Source organism: Eurytemora carolleeae, unplaced genomic scaffold, assembly GCF_000591075.1.
Source record: "Eurytemora carolleeae unplaced genomic scaffold, Eaff_2.0 scaffold64, whole genome shotgun sequence".
NCBI classification, from domain to species: Eukaryota; Metazoa; Arthropoda; class Copepoda; order Calanoida; family Temoridae; genus Eurytemora; species Eurytemora carolleeae.
Window position 1 is genome coordinate 761544 of NW_019396205.1, and position 14993 is coordinate 776536.

Sequence of the window (14993 nt, forward strand, 5' to 3'; positions counted from 1 at the left end):
AATTTAAAGAATTTGAGGCACGGCTCAAATATGGTTGGTTCCACTTAAAATCGTATTCATTGTTTCAAGATTTAAGCCGGCACTCAATTGAAACCGGTTTTTGGCGGATTTAAGACGCGGCTCAAATTCATTAAATTCGGACACAGGTTAAACTTGTGCAACTCTACTGATACGACTTTGTGACCTCGTAGCTCCTCTAGCTTAGACTTTACCAAGCATGAGAATACCAAAGGAATTGAGTCTTTGTCACAACCTCAAATTTACGAATCCCAATATCTTTGAAACCTGACGGAGTAAACCTTTGATTACGATAATTTAAATTTAAATTGATCAAACAGAATTCATATAGTTTGATTTTCCAATCCATGTCGACGTAGACCTTAAATATTTCAAATTATAAATTTGAAATATTATTAACGAATTAAGGATTGGAAAATTTGCGCTAGTGTACATAATTAACTCAATTCCTTTAATAGGATTGTTCCATTAATACCTGGTTTAATGGAAGACTAATATAATGGTGATTTTACTTGTGTAAAGATTAAAAGATTACAATTTGAGTGTTAAGTTCCTTAATGGATAGATATTTTTCAATGATATCTCCATTTTGTGTGTCTAGTTGGAAGTGAAAAAACCGTGTATTTCAAGAAAATTCGATTTTCTCAATTTTTGTAAATGCACTGGGAAACTCTGCAAATTGCAGTATTTTTGTACGTATTGAAACTATCGAAACATACACGACTGAACCCACAGCTAATAAAATTAAAGCAGGTAATGAAATTAAAACAAGAGTTAAAAAGAGTTACAAATCAGAAGGGCGCAAAGTAGAGTTGTGCATCGCTACTATCCGTTTTTTCAGGATGTTTAGGTTTTCAGGGGACCCTAAAAATCTGAGAAGTTTAACTTTTTAAAATTGTATTCTCTTAAAGTTTGCATTGACTACACTATGCAAAATCTTGACTCTGCCTGAACTCGCTGAACACTAAAGCCTGAACGATCTCTTACATCGTTTGTTTTCGAACGATTAGTATGCTTCGTTGAGGCTTATATTGTCTCTTAGGGTCAAAATATTGGAATTTTATTTCAAATTAAGTACAGTGGTAAGCGATTATATCAATGCAATACAGACGGCATTTTTATTTTAGTTTTGATTGTTAACAAGCTTTTTTCGAAATAATCAAAAGAGAAGCTTTTTAAATTGACAGTTTCTCGGACTTCTATGTATATATGTTTCCATACTGTTTAACAGGTTGATATAAATAAAAATTTTAATCGTCTATTGTATTGATAAAATCACCTACCACACTGATAGAATTCTTGGATTTTTTTTAAACCAAAAATCTTAGAATATCGAAATGATGATCACCCAAATCTAGTGCGAAGCGCTTTAGAGGCTTAGGTTTTTTATATAATATTGCATGTTCAAATTGCCTATTGCTACATACAGAGTGCCTGACCTGTACCTGGAGTAAGGATGGGTAACTCTGAGAGCAATGAGTCCGCAGCAGTTAAACGGCAAGCTGAGGGGTTATCTAACCCTATGTACCAGGAAACTACAATAATATATAATTTTATTTCAAAAATTAAACGTAAGGAAATAAATACTTGCCACAAACGCTAATTATTTATTAATTAAATATTTTTGCAACCTCGTCGTATGTCGTAGAACTTTGCAATGTTTGAAATATCAATGGTTTATATGAATATTGCAAAAATAAAGGGATTATAGAAATAAGTTGTTTATAGCGTGGAATTAGCTTATTTTTTTAAATCCATATTTATGGTACAAAAGTTTATTACAAATTTACAATGTTTTCAACAGTCGATCTTATTTCATGATCGCCCAGAAACCCATAAAAAAATAGCTAAAATTTTAAAATGTTCTTATTGTCATTTGTTGTAGTTGCTGGATTTAGGGGTAAGTATTAAGTATACCCAATCTATAAATTAAAAGCTTGGGGATTAAGCTTTGCTTGGAAAATAAGGTTTCCTTATAAAATCGACCTTATACACTCAACTTAATGTTGAAAGCTAAGAATATTCCGCTGGATTTAACGAGTTCACCAATCTAAATTTGAGTCAAATTGGCCAAGGGCTTTATGTGTTATGATTGATCATACAAACAAACATACAGTCGGACTCACAGAGATCACCACTATAGTATATATTTAAATGATTTTAGCAAAATATGTCACATTTTTAAAAGACATGAAAAAGTTATTGTGCACAAAATTGTTTTCAATTTTTCCATTACAAATTTTAATAGAATCAGCTTTACAAAATTTTTTTGAATTTTTCCATTAAAAATTTTAATGGAATCAGCTTTACAAAATTGTTTTCAATTTTTCCATTACAAATTTTAATAGAATCAGCTTTGAAAGCTGATTCTATTAAAATTCGATAGTTTCGATCAAGAGATGTAAAAATTAAAAACTTTATTTTAGCGCTGCAAATGCAAAAACTCAAATCTTAGATTATAAAATCATAAAAACAACCTTAAAAACTAGCTACTATAAAAAACAAAACAAAATCCTTATTTGAATATAATTTGTAGAACTTAAGAACCAAAAACTAAACGGTCTGATACATTTGATTATAAGATTACAACCGAATTAAATTAACACAAATTTAATATATAAAATATGTATATATACAGGGTGAGTAAAAAAAAGAGTGATTTAAAATTTTTTTTGATAATGATGATGATGATGATGAAAAATTAATTGAGATATCATCATCATCATCATCATCATTTAAATGCTATACGGCCCCTACAACCTTTTCTCATGCAAAAATCGTAAATTTCTTTACCAAAAATCTAAGAGGATTTTAATTTTGTTGCGTGATTTCAATGTTTATGTTATATCTCCAGGGCGGGGGTCTTCTCTACGATCTATCGAAGAAAGCTATGATCACGAAGAACTACACGGAACTAGACGAAGCAATCCGATCTAAGATTCGTCCGTACCTGTACAATAATGGAGACGGAGCGTGGATTCATTGTGCGCATCTTGCTTGTCTTAGAAATAGGTATTTTTACTAATACCGAGGGATTGAAAAGATTTCCACATGTTTTCTTCTTTTTTTTTAGGGATAGACCGAAATCGAAGATGTTCGAAGTAATTCGAAATCTAGGAGATGAAGCCTTCTCTTTTAAATTCGAGGGAAGTGCATTGCTTGATAAACTCATTGGAGGTAGACATGGTATTTTCTTATCGGAAGTATTATTCCAAAAACAGAGTGCATTCTTCCATTCATTCTCCTAGTCCAGCTCCGTTCTTGTTCTCGTTCCATTCCTTCTCCTAGTCCAGCTCAGCCCTTGCTCTCGTTCCTTCCTTCTCGTAGTCCAACTTTGTTCTTACTCTCATTCCATTCTTTCTCCCTAGTCCAGCTCTGTTCTTGCCCTCGTTTCATTCTTTCTCCTAGTCCAGCTCCGTTCTTACCCTCGTTTCATTCCTTCTCCTAGTCTAGCTCCATTCTTGCTCTAGTTTCATTCCTTCTCCTAGTCTAGCTCCGTTCTTGCTCTAGTTCCATTCCTTCTCCATTTTACAAAACATTAAAATCTGAATAAATATCCCAGGAGCGACTAGAGAAACCAATCCTGAACAGTTCACAGAACATTGCTGGAATGTAGAAATAAGGTTGAATTTTGTCCTTTTCAAATATCGACTAAAATCATTCTTACAAATTGTAAATTTTCAAAAAATACTTTCACAAAATATTTGTATAGTCTTTAAATAACATTCTTTATAAAGAGGTGCAGTTGGAGAAACTACATTCCATGTTTGTTTCCTTATGGGCACTCCTATACACATGCATTTAGCAAAACGGTAAGCTATATATTTATCACTTTTAAAGAGCATAATTACAATAATGATGATTACATTCATTTCGTTACTTTTTGTTCATGGTCTCATTTCTAAAGTTTATGGTTCCCTACAGCCCCTACAGCTCCTACAGCTCATACAGCCCCTACAGCTCCTACGACCTACAGCCCCTACAGCTCATATAGCTCCTACAGCTCCTACAGCCCCTACAGCTCCTACAGCTGTAACTTATTTTATTTCTTTGACACATAAACCATTTAAAAGTATTTTCAAGAACATATTTAATTAATATATTTAGTCAGAACTTTTCTGTTGTAAATCTGGGAATAAAGCATTGATCTCCATGCTTAAGTAGATATACGGATTAACTTAATTCCTCTTCAATATACCGTAATGATCATTAATCATACCCTGGAAGGATAATTTTAATTAAGTGATCAAGTATTGGTTCTCAAGTTTAACAGAACCCACATTGGATATCGAATTCAAGAATTTAAGATTAATAATATCCACAGAAAAGTTTTTGACTGAAAATAGGGATTACTCCGGTTTAATTATATGAAAGGGTCAGGTATCTTTACATCCTGTAGATACACTTATCTAAGATGTAAATGCACAAATCTACTGTTTTAAAGATATGAAAGATTTCTTGATTATCAATTTTCATTTTAGTAAATAATCAAGACCTGCGCTAAAAATTTGTTTGGCTAGGGTTTTCACGGGTTGGACAGGGGAAGGAATTGAATCTTTGCCACAAACTCTGATGTTCTAATCTCTATATCTTTGCAACCCAAAGTCTTAGACCTTAGACATTTAGAACTATGAATTCTGATAGATAAAACAGTATAAGTTTGAAATATCAAAAGGTTTCCATTATTAGGTTGCAAAGTTATAGCGGTTATAAAATTTTATAAGTTTGTGACAAATACTCAATTCCTTTGGTTTATAATAGTAATCAGGTTAAAAATATACATTGAAAATGTCGAAAACCCAATAGGACGGTTTAAGTTGGTCGGTTTGTATAGTATCTATGACCAGAAGTCGGAACTTTTTTGTTGAGTTTCGTTAATCTTGAACGCTTGATTTCGATATTCAATGTGAGCACTTTTAAATTTGAGGATCATTGCTTGATTTAAGTTATTCCTGCAGTGTATAACCACTATGTGATATAGAATAGGGATCAAATCAATCCGTATGTCTTTATAAGATGGAGATCAATGCTTGGTCATACAAGTTTTGGCTTCAGGTTGTTAAAATGGTTTCCTAAGCTACTGCATGATGTATACTTGAGCGAGGAATATTATGGAGAGAATGTTCTTCATATGGGCTGCGTAGCTGAGGACGCTTCTTTAGTCAAATGGTTGTTGGATGAAGGCTCAGATATACACAGGTAAACAGAAATATGACCTGGAAACTTTTAAATGGACGGAACTGATTTAATTCCTTTGAACCGGCCTGATTTAGATTATAATTTTTAAATTTAAAAGTTGCTAACTCTGTAAAGATCATCTAAATCTTAATTAATTAATCGCTATGACCGATCCACTATGATTTTCAATATTCTGCAAAATAATAATACAGGACGGGTCACGTAAATACCAGACCAACTTTTAACCAGCTATAAGCAAGCTTTACAGTACAATTATAGACTATGCAANATTCTGCAAAATAATAATACAGGACGGGTCACGTAAATACCAGACCAGTTTACATGACAATACGATTTTCGGACTTAACTTACAATTGAACATTAACAAGTTGTTATTTTATATATTGTTGTGCATATAATTAAAAAATATGTTTTTAAAGAAACATGATTTTAAGAAATATGATTTTAAGAAATATGATTTTAGAAGAAATATGATTTTAAAGAAATATGATTTTAAGAAATATGATTTTAGAAGAAATATGATTTTAAAGAAATATGATTTTAAGAAATTTGATCTTAAGAAATATGTTTTTAAAGAAATATATTTTAAACTAGCCTTATAGGGCGCTTCGCGCCCATATTCTAAATTAATTGTGAACATGTTCTCTTTGTGTACACCGTAAAACAAAACAAAAATAATTCGCGGATTTTCACAAAAAATTTCGTGGATTTTCAAAATTTTCAAAAAATATTTTTTTTAACTGGAGTACAATGCCTAGGAGATGTTATGGAAATTTCTTCTGTTGTGACGACCAGAAGATGTCAAGATCAGATGCCATTGACCATGAGGAGGTCGATATATGCAACCGAACAAACTATAAAGGTCAAATCTTCTAAAAATAATCTTTTTTTTTCCTTTTTTAAGCGGTTGTCAGAAGATAAATTATTGAAAGTTAATTAGCTTATCAATATCAATCATCTATTTTTAAAATGAATATTTGGTTTATTTCTTTATTTTTTATTCTTTTAAAAGTCTAAACCGTTCTAGCCACAATTTTTGGTCACATGACCCCAGGGAAGGTTTATGATCTGAGCTGGGAGCTTTGTGTTGGATACTCAGATATCGATATACTTTGTGGGCTGTTTTATTTAAGTATCTATAAGAACCTTTCCATATCTTCATTTTAGTTATTCTGCCCCTGATCAAAGCTCGCTTCAACCCCATGACTGGGATTACGATGCGGGATATCGGGTGAAGATTAAATTAAATCTACAAATTGATCTCGATATCCAAAATACAAGATTTCCCAGCTCTGACAGGACAAAATACAAGAGTTCCCAGCTCTGACAGGACAAAATACAATAGTTTCTAGTTCTGACAGGACAAAATACAAGAGTTCCCAGCTCTGTCAGGACAAAATACAAGAGTTCCCAGCTCTGACAGGACAAAATACAAGAGTTCCTAGTTCTGACAGGACAAAATACAAGAGTTCCCAGCTCTGAAAGGACAAAATACAAGAGTTCCCAGCTCTAACAGGACAAAATACAAGAGTTCCCAGCTCTGACAGGACAAAATACAATAGTTCCTAGTTCTGACAGGACAAAATACAAGAGTTCCCAGCTCTGACAGGACAAAATACAAGAGTTCCCAGCTCTGAGAGGACAAAATACAAGAGTTCCCAGCTCTGACAGGACAAAATACAAGAGTTCCCTGCTATGACAGGACAAAATACAAAAGTTCCCAGCTCTGACAGAACAAAATACAAGAGTTCCCAGCTCTGACAGGACATAATAAAAGAGTTCCAGCTCTGACAGGACAAAATTTGCCACCTAATTTTTTTTTTTTTTAGTTTTATACATTGAAGAACATTTATTGTTACAGAATTAGTAACATTGTAATGTTAAACTTGATACAAGAATTAGGGGTAACTGCCAAGTATCTTTATATTTAATTTATTTGTTAAAAAAAAAGAAATAATATAGCAATTAATAGTTTTTTTTTATAAATACTAATGGATGTAATAAAAAATGTAAATAAACTTTTTTACTGAGAAATAATTTCGTCATTGAGAACCTTATTGATGATTAGGATTAGTTTTATCTAATTGGGGCGAAAAGTATTGAAATATTTTCCCTCTTCAAAAATAGGAATCGGATTCAAATAAAATGGGGTTTATGAATTTATTGGTTTGAAATGTTGCATGGGACAACTTTGTTCTTTCATGTTTTCTTTATTTTAAATACAAAAATATTGACGGGGNAGGGAAGAGGACATAAATTATATTAATTCGTTTGCTTAGAGGGACAAAGGCGCTGTAAGCGTAATTTCAGGTGACCCTCTATATACAAAGATGACAATGAACTGTGGAAGATATTGTCGTTTTTTTAGGTTTAAATTTAATTTTGATAACTCCTAAAAGTTTTTCTGCTGTAGAAATGCGCAAGTCACTTTTGTAGAGAAACCACAATTGAAAATATTTAGTTTTCAAAATTATAAACATTGATATCTAATTTATTCTTGACCAGGCAAAGATGTGATGGGTACCGCGCCGTTGTGACTCAGGCATCTCCATCTTTGCACCCAGAGTCACTTGAAATTACGCATACAGTGTCTTTAATATATTTAGAATGATTTATGTAGGATATGTGTCCTGGGGAGAATATCCAATGAATTTTGCAGCAGTTCTTAACCAGGAGGAGATATATAGACTAATCCTAGCTAGGGTAGGTTAACTAGGAGATATATAATCCTAGCTAGGGTAGGTTAACAAGGATATATATATATGCCAAGCTAGGGTAGGTTAACTAGGGTATATATAATCCTAGCTAGGGTAGGTTTACTAGGGTATATATAGACTAATCCTAGCTAGGATAGGTTAACTGGGAGATATACATTCCAATCTAGGGTAGGTTAACTAGGAGAAATATAGACTAATCTCCTAGCTAGGGTAGGTTTACTAGGATAAATATAATCCTAGGGCAGGTTAACTAAGGTAAATATAATCCTAGCTAGGGTAGGTTAACTAGGAGATATCTAATCCTAGCTAGAGTCGGTTAACTAGGGTAAATATAATCCTAGCTAGGGTAGGTTAACAAGAAGATATATAATCCTAGCTAGGGTAGGTTAACTAGAAGATATATAATCCTAGCTAGGGTAGGTTAACTAGGAGATATCTAATCCTAGCTAGAGTCGGTTAACTAGGGTAAATATAATCCTAGCTAGGGTAGGTTAACTAGANTTTGCCACAGACTCAAATTTTTTAAACCTGATGGTCTAAACCTTTAAAAGGGTACACTAAGATTATTTGATCTAACAGAATTCATAGTTTGACATATTTAAGGTCTAAACCATCAGGGTTCAAAGATATAGGGATTATAAAATCAGAGTTTGTGGCAAAGACACAATTCATTTATGGTTATAATACTCTTCACTATATTTAATGTTCTGTTGCGTGTAAAAACCATTTAGTACAGTTGAGTTTATAAATTGTTTCTCACCGAAGTTCTGAAAGTTTCTGAATATTACTTTGATTAACAGGAAACTAATTTGCTAGCGTATAATAACAATAACATTTACTAATCATTTAATGCCTTGTGGTTCAGGTTGGAAATGTGACTTGCTCCGCCTATCCTCTAGCATACTTGGATACTATTGACTCCAAGACTGGAGAACTTAATCCTGTTTCTGCCTTGAACCTGATTGTTTTCGGACCTAAGATTGAGCATCTAGATCTTATAGGAACAGAGAAATCCTCTAAACTTGATGCAAAACAACTCAATTCTTAAAATCATCAAAATCCATTAAAGTAATCTTTAAGTGAATTTGATGTTGTTGCAAAGCAAATAATTTTTCCAGAAGCTTAAAATCAGCTTATCAACTAATGTGTATTATGTTCATAGAGCTCGTTATATTGACTCTAAAAGTCGTCTTCCTATATGACAGTTTTCTGCTGCTCACTTTATAAAATAATTATCGATTTGTCCGTCCTAGAGTATGTTGTTGTCGACTTGCTGCAAGTAAAATGGAAAAGTTTCGTTAAACGTGAATTTTTTACAAAAATGTTTCTCTATACAATCTTCTTCTGCCTTGCATCCTTCTGCTTTATCAGCCGAACCCGTCCACCTGAACCTTGTTCGGAGATTTACTCAAACCAAACCAAACCAAATACAACGGAACTTCCCGCATTATTATCTTCTCTCTCCGCCAACCTAACCCTGAATTTTAACCTGGATAAGAATGGTTCTGGCATTGATCCTGAACCTGAACCCGAAGATGATCTACCCTGGACAGTGGAGTTGGAGACAAATCTTCTCTCTTTAGACGAGGTTCTTCATTCCTTTATAATATAAATAAGTCTTTCGGAATCGATTTTTGCAAAATAAATCAGCAACATTTAAAGGGACTGTTAAGGTAAAATGAAAGGGGGTATAGACAGGGACATCAGATAGAACTAATATTGATCACGATCAACTGCTAAGATTTTAAGGCTTGAGCCTATACCCCCTTTAATTTTACCTTAACAGTCCCTTTAAATGAGGAAAATTGATCTAGGATTATTTTAAAGAAATAAAAGCCTTGTTCTCCTTTTGACGTTGCAGGAGGGATAAAGAAAGATAAAAGATCTAAAAAAAACAATGGATTATAATTATCTAGAAATATGATCTAATGTTAAGCGTTCTCTAAATTGATCATAAAACTTTTCTTTATCCCAGAATGTTGATGAGAGTAAGAACGAAACCCTGAGAGTTTGCTCCCGTTCAATCTGCTACTTGCTTGACTATGATACTCCTTTCAAGAAAGTCAAGCTTGGTTGTGAGATACTAGTAGTTTTCTTCGGTCTGCTATATCTTCTCCAGGTCTGTTATATCTTCTCCAGGTCTTTTATATCTTCTCCAGGTCTTTTATATCTTCTCCAGGTCTTTTATATCTTCTCCAGGTCTGTTATATCTTCTCCAGGTCTTTTATATCTTCTCCAGGTCTTTTATATCTTCTTCAGGTCTGTTATATGAATTCTCCAGGTCTGTTATATCATCTCCAGGTCCGTTTTATCTTCTTTTGATCTGTTTTATCTTCTCCAGGTCTGTTATATATATTCTCCAAATCTGTTATATCTTTTCCAGGTCTGTTATCTTATCCAGGTTTGTTATATCTTATGTTATACCTTATCCAAGTCTGTTATATCTTCTCCAGGTCTGTTATATCTTATCCAGGTCTGTTATATCTTATCCAGGGCTGTTATATCTTATCCAGTTCTGTTATATCTTCCCCAGGTCTTTTATATCTTATCCAGGTCTGTTATATCTTATCCAGGTCTGTTATATCTTATCCAGGGCTGTTATATCTTATCCAGGTCTGTTATATCTTCCCCAGGTCTGTTATATATTATCCAGGTCTGTTATATCTTATCCAGGTCTGTTATATCTTATCCAGGGCTGTTATATCTTATCCAGGTCTGTTATATCTTCTCCAGGGCTGTTATATCTTATCCAAGTCTGTTATATCTTATCCAGGTCTGTTATATCTTATCCAGGGCTGTTATATCTTATCCAGGTCTGTTATATATACTCCAGGTCTATTTTATATCTTCTCAAGGTCTGATATATCTTATCCAAGTCTGTTATATCTTCTCAAGGTCTGCTATATCTTCTCTAAATTAAAAAGAAAAGAATGTCTGTCTATGAATATAATAAATATAATAAATACTAAATATTTAAAATTAATTTTATTTAATTTCTTGATCTAAATCTTGAATTAAATCTGTATGGATCACAGAGGGAGGATAAGTAATTATCCTCCCTGTAAATAGGGAGGATAAGTAATTATCCTCCCTGTAAAGAGGGAGGATAAGTAATAAGCATTGTATTCAGCATTGTGTTCAGCATTGTGTTCAGCATTGTGTTCAGCATCGTGTTCAGCATTGTGTTTAGCATAGTCTTCAGCATTGTGTTCAGCATTGTGTTAAACATTGTGTTTAGCATTGTGTTAAACATTGTATTCAGCATTGTATTCTATTTGTTTAATGGAGGTGGAAGACACCCTGGCTCTGGTCATCATGTTGTTCAACGGTCCGTACTTCCTCTTCTTCTGCCGAGGATTCAAGCTTGTCGGTCCCATGGTTATCATGATATATAGGATGCTGGCTCAGGATCTTCTTAGGTAGAAGTTCAGGTAGTTCAGGTAGTTCAGGTAGTTCAGGTAGTTCAGGTAGTTCATGTAGTACAGGTATTGTATGTAGGGTAAGTAATTTTATTAGTTTTTAGGGTAGAAAATAAATTGTAAAGGTTTGGTTTTGTGAGGATCTAGCTTCAGGATTGATAACAAACAGGTGAATGTTCAGGTTCAGTATTATCTACAGTATCTTCATCGTTGGGTTCTCCCAGGCCTACTATATCATATTCCAGAGCTATAACGATCCAGAGGAGAATCCGCTCAATACATCAGTAGAGAGTGTACTCAGGGTAACTACCGACATTATTTAATTTTTGGACGAATTTTTACCTTTAGCCTTGTTACAGATGTTTTTTACCTTTGGTCTTCTTAAAGATTTTTTACCTTTAGCCTTGTTACAGATGTTTTTTACCTTTGGTCCTGTTAAAGATTTTTTTTACCTTTGGCCTTGTTACAGATGTTTTGTTTACCTTGGACCTTGTTACAGATGTTTTTTACCTTTGGTCTTGTTATAGATGTTTTTATCTTTGTCCTTGTTTTAGATGTTTATCACCTTTGGTCTTGTTAAAGATTTTTTTACCTTTGGCCTTGTTACAGATGTTTTTTACCTTTGGTCTTGTTATAGATGTTTAATTTTACCTTTGGTCTTGTTAGAGATGTTTAATTTACCTTTGGCCTTGTTACAGATGTTTTGTTGACCTTGGACCTTGTTTTTTACCTTTGGTCTTGTTATAGAAGTTTTTTACCTTTAGTCTTGTTATATATGGTTTTTACCTTTAGTCTTGTTATTTATGGTTTTTACCTTTGGTCTTGTTATATATGGTTTTACCTTTGGTCTTGTTAAATATGGTTTTTACCTTTGGTCTTGTTATATATGGTTTTTACCTTTGGTCTTGTTACAGATGTTTTTTACCTTTGGTCTTGTTATATATGGTTTTTACCTTTGGTCTTGTTATATATGGTTTTTACCTTTGGTCTTGTTACAGATTTTTTTTACCTTTGGTCTTGTTATATATGGTTTTTACCTTTTGTTACAGATGTTTTTTACCTTTGGTCTTGTTATATATGGTTTTTACCTTTGGTCTTGTTATATATGGTTTTTACCTTTGGTCTTGTTACAGATTTTTTTTACCTTTGGTCTTGTTATATATGGTTTTTACCTTTGGTCTTGTTAAAGATTTTTTTACCTTTGGCCTTTTTACAGATGTTTTGTTTACCTTGGACCTTGTTACAGATGTTTTTTACCTTTGGTCTTGTGAGAGATGTTACTTACCTTAAGTCTTGTGGCATAAGTTTTTTACCTTTGGCATTCTCACAAATGTTTTTACTTTAGTAAAAGATGTTTTTATACCTTTAACCTTGTTACAGTGATTCTTAACCTTTGGCCTTGTGGCAAATGTTTTTTTTATTATTGGCCTTGTGCCATACGTTTATTGCTTTTGGGCTTGTGACAGATGTTCTTTACCTTTGGCCTTGTTGCAGATGTTTTTAATGACCCTTGGTGAGATTGGAAGTCTGTGGGACGCTATTCATGAAACTGATCACGTGATCATCGGTGAGACACTTTTTAACCTATATCTATCTATAAAGCAGTAATCTCTGTTTTGGTGTTTGTTTATCTGTTTGTTTGTTTTTATGTCCGATCATAACATAACCTTGACCTATTTGCCTAAAATTTTGATTGGGGAACTTAGTAGAACCATGGAAACTTTACTGTTTTTAGCCTGGTTTAAAAATGTTGAGTTGGATTTTTATAGAGGAAGTAAACTTGCCAAGCAAAGTTGGGTTCCCAAGCTAGCAATAGCATTGACTTATGAATTGTCATGCAGATCGAAAAATTGATCATAATCTTAATAACTATTTATAACACTGTTATTTTGGTTCGCAGTGTTATAAACGTCGGGACAAAATTAAATCTAAAAAGGCTTGAACCTTCTCGATAAAGAGAAAATTTAAGTCAAAAAACTTCAGAGCACATAATAATAGTGTTATAGGTAATTTTATGAAACGTTTGTGTACTCGTCTTATTTCAATTGCCATTTCTAGATCAAATATAAGCTTTGAAACAAAGCAGAATTCAAAATATAAAGTTGATTTCAATTTAATTTTCATTTAAATTGAAAAAAATATTTTGGAAATACCCTAATTTTTTGGAGAAAATCCGGTCACCAATCAAAACTTTTTGGCACACGTGCTATAATGTTGTTGACAGATAGAAACAAGATTCTCAAGTTGAACAGACACGCAACAGAATAACCCCCGTCTCAAAAATCGATAACAAGAATTATCGTTATTTCCTGAAAAAATTACATAAATGATAACATATAAAACTGTTATAATGGATGTTTATAATGAAAAAATTCTTACGATCTAATAGCTGATAACAAAGGGTTAAATAGTTGGACAGTACTGAGACGTTTTAAACTTCTGAAATAAAATGACAATTAATTATTAACGAAAGTCACTCATTCTTTATATGAAAATATTCTTTGTTTAGCTTTTGAAAATGGATCTATTCACAATGCTCTAGGTTGTTTACGACTCCGACAGGGAGAACAAAGAAAAAAAGGAGGTTAAAATTGTTCGGTTTGGTTTTGGTGTCTCCGAGAGGGGATCTAAGTTAAAGACGACTTTACAAGGAGCATAGTTAATGGTTGACAAATGTACAGCAATTTCAACTTATAGCACGATGATTACTTTATAGCACGTTCATTATGAAATTCACGATGAAGTGAGGAAGAATGATAAAGTACACAATAGTTTCATAAAATAATTGTAGTCATTCTTCAAATCTCAAAACATAACTGAACTGAAAGGAAACTTTTGTGTTTGATATTCGACTAAGCCTCAGAGTCCTTGGTTTAGCTGGATATCTAACACACAAACTTCCTCTCCGGACGGTGAACTTGAACTTCACAACAGACAGTATTGTTTTCAGGTAAAATTCATTTCTTCATCTTCATATCCCTCGTGGTTGTTCTACTCCTTAACCTTCTCATTGCTATGATGGGAGATACTTATGCTAAGGTTAGATACTAGCTACTCGGATTCCAGGGTTCATCTACAGATTTTATGGTGTATGACTATAATGTGTGGCAGATTTTTTGGACTAAAATCCTTTTTAGGAAAGATTTTATGAACGAAGATACTACTTGTGGAAGATTTTATGAACTAAGATACTACTTGTTGAAGATTTTATGGCCCAAGATGCTTTTTGTGACAGATTTGTTTACTTAGATACTTTTTGTGTCAGATTTTATTGACTAAACTACCACTGCATCAAATTTTATGTTTCACCCTAAATTTTGTAAGTGTCATTTTTTGGGTGTATTGTACAATGCTCATTGTTCATGTACACAGATTAATCCTAGATATAAACCCGGCCCTGTTCTGATTATTGCTTTGACTAGTCCTAAAGTATAAGGTCGATTTAAACGTTCAGATTGCTGAGATAAAGAATGAATGGATGAGATAATGGGCTAGATATTCATAATTACAGATTGCTGAGATAAAGAATAAATGAATGAGATAATGGGCTAGATATTCATATTTACAGATTGCTGAGATAAAGAATGAATGAGACAATGGGCTAGATATTCATATTTACAGATTGCTGAGATAAAGAATG

The 14993-nt window shown here is 33.0% G+C and overlaps 3 protein-coding genes across 3 annotated transcripts; all 3 read left to right on the top strand.

Moving 5' to 3' along the window:
* The first annotated feature begins 1454 nt into the window (after positions 1-1454).
* LOC111698114 (uncharacterized) lies at positions 1455-8982 on the top strand. The gene is made up of 10 exons (XM_023468363.1): positions 1455-1549; positions 1904-1918; positions 2873-3030; positions 3092-3195; positions 3581-3641; positions 3756-3830; positions 5074-5217; positions 5976-6079; positions 7838-7920; positions 8800-8982. The coding sequence occupies exons 1-10, from the start codon at positions 1475-1477 to the stop codon at positions 8980-8982; spliced, it is 1002 nt and encodes a 333-aa protein (XP_023324131.1). The 5' UTR covers positions 1455-1474.
* Positions 8723-11124, top strand: LOC111698115 (uncharacterized). Its single transcript, XM_023468364.1, has 4 exons — positions 8723-8935; positions 9188-9522; positions 9910-10053; positions 11065-11124. Exons 2-4 carry the CDS (start codon positions 9256-9258, stop codon positions 11122-11124), a joined length of 471 nt encoding a protein of 156 aa, XP_023324132.1. The 5' UTR covers positions 8723-8935; positions 9188-9255.
* Positions 11121-14849, top strand: LOC111698117 (transient receptor potential cation channel subfamily V member 5). The gene is made up of 5 exons (XM_023468367.1): positions 11121-11353; positions 11535-11655; positions 12848-12920; positions 14304-14392; positions 14808-14849. The coding sequence occupies exons 1-5, from the start codon at positions 11217-11219 to the stop codon at positions 14838-14840; spliced, it is 453 nt and encodes a 150-aa protein (XP_023324135.1). The 5' UTR covers positions 11121-11216; the 3' UTR covers positions 14841-14849.
* The last annotated feature ends 144 nt before the right edge of the window (positions 14850-14993 follow it).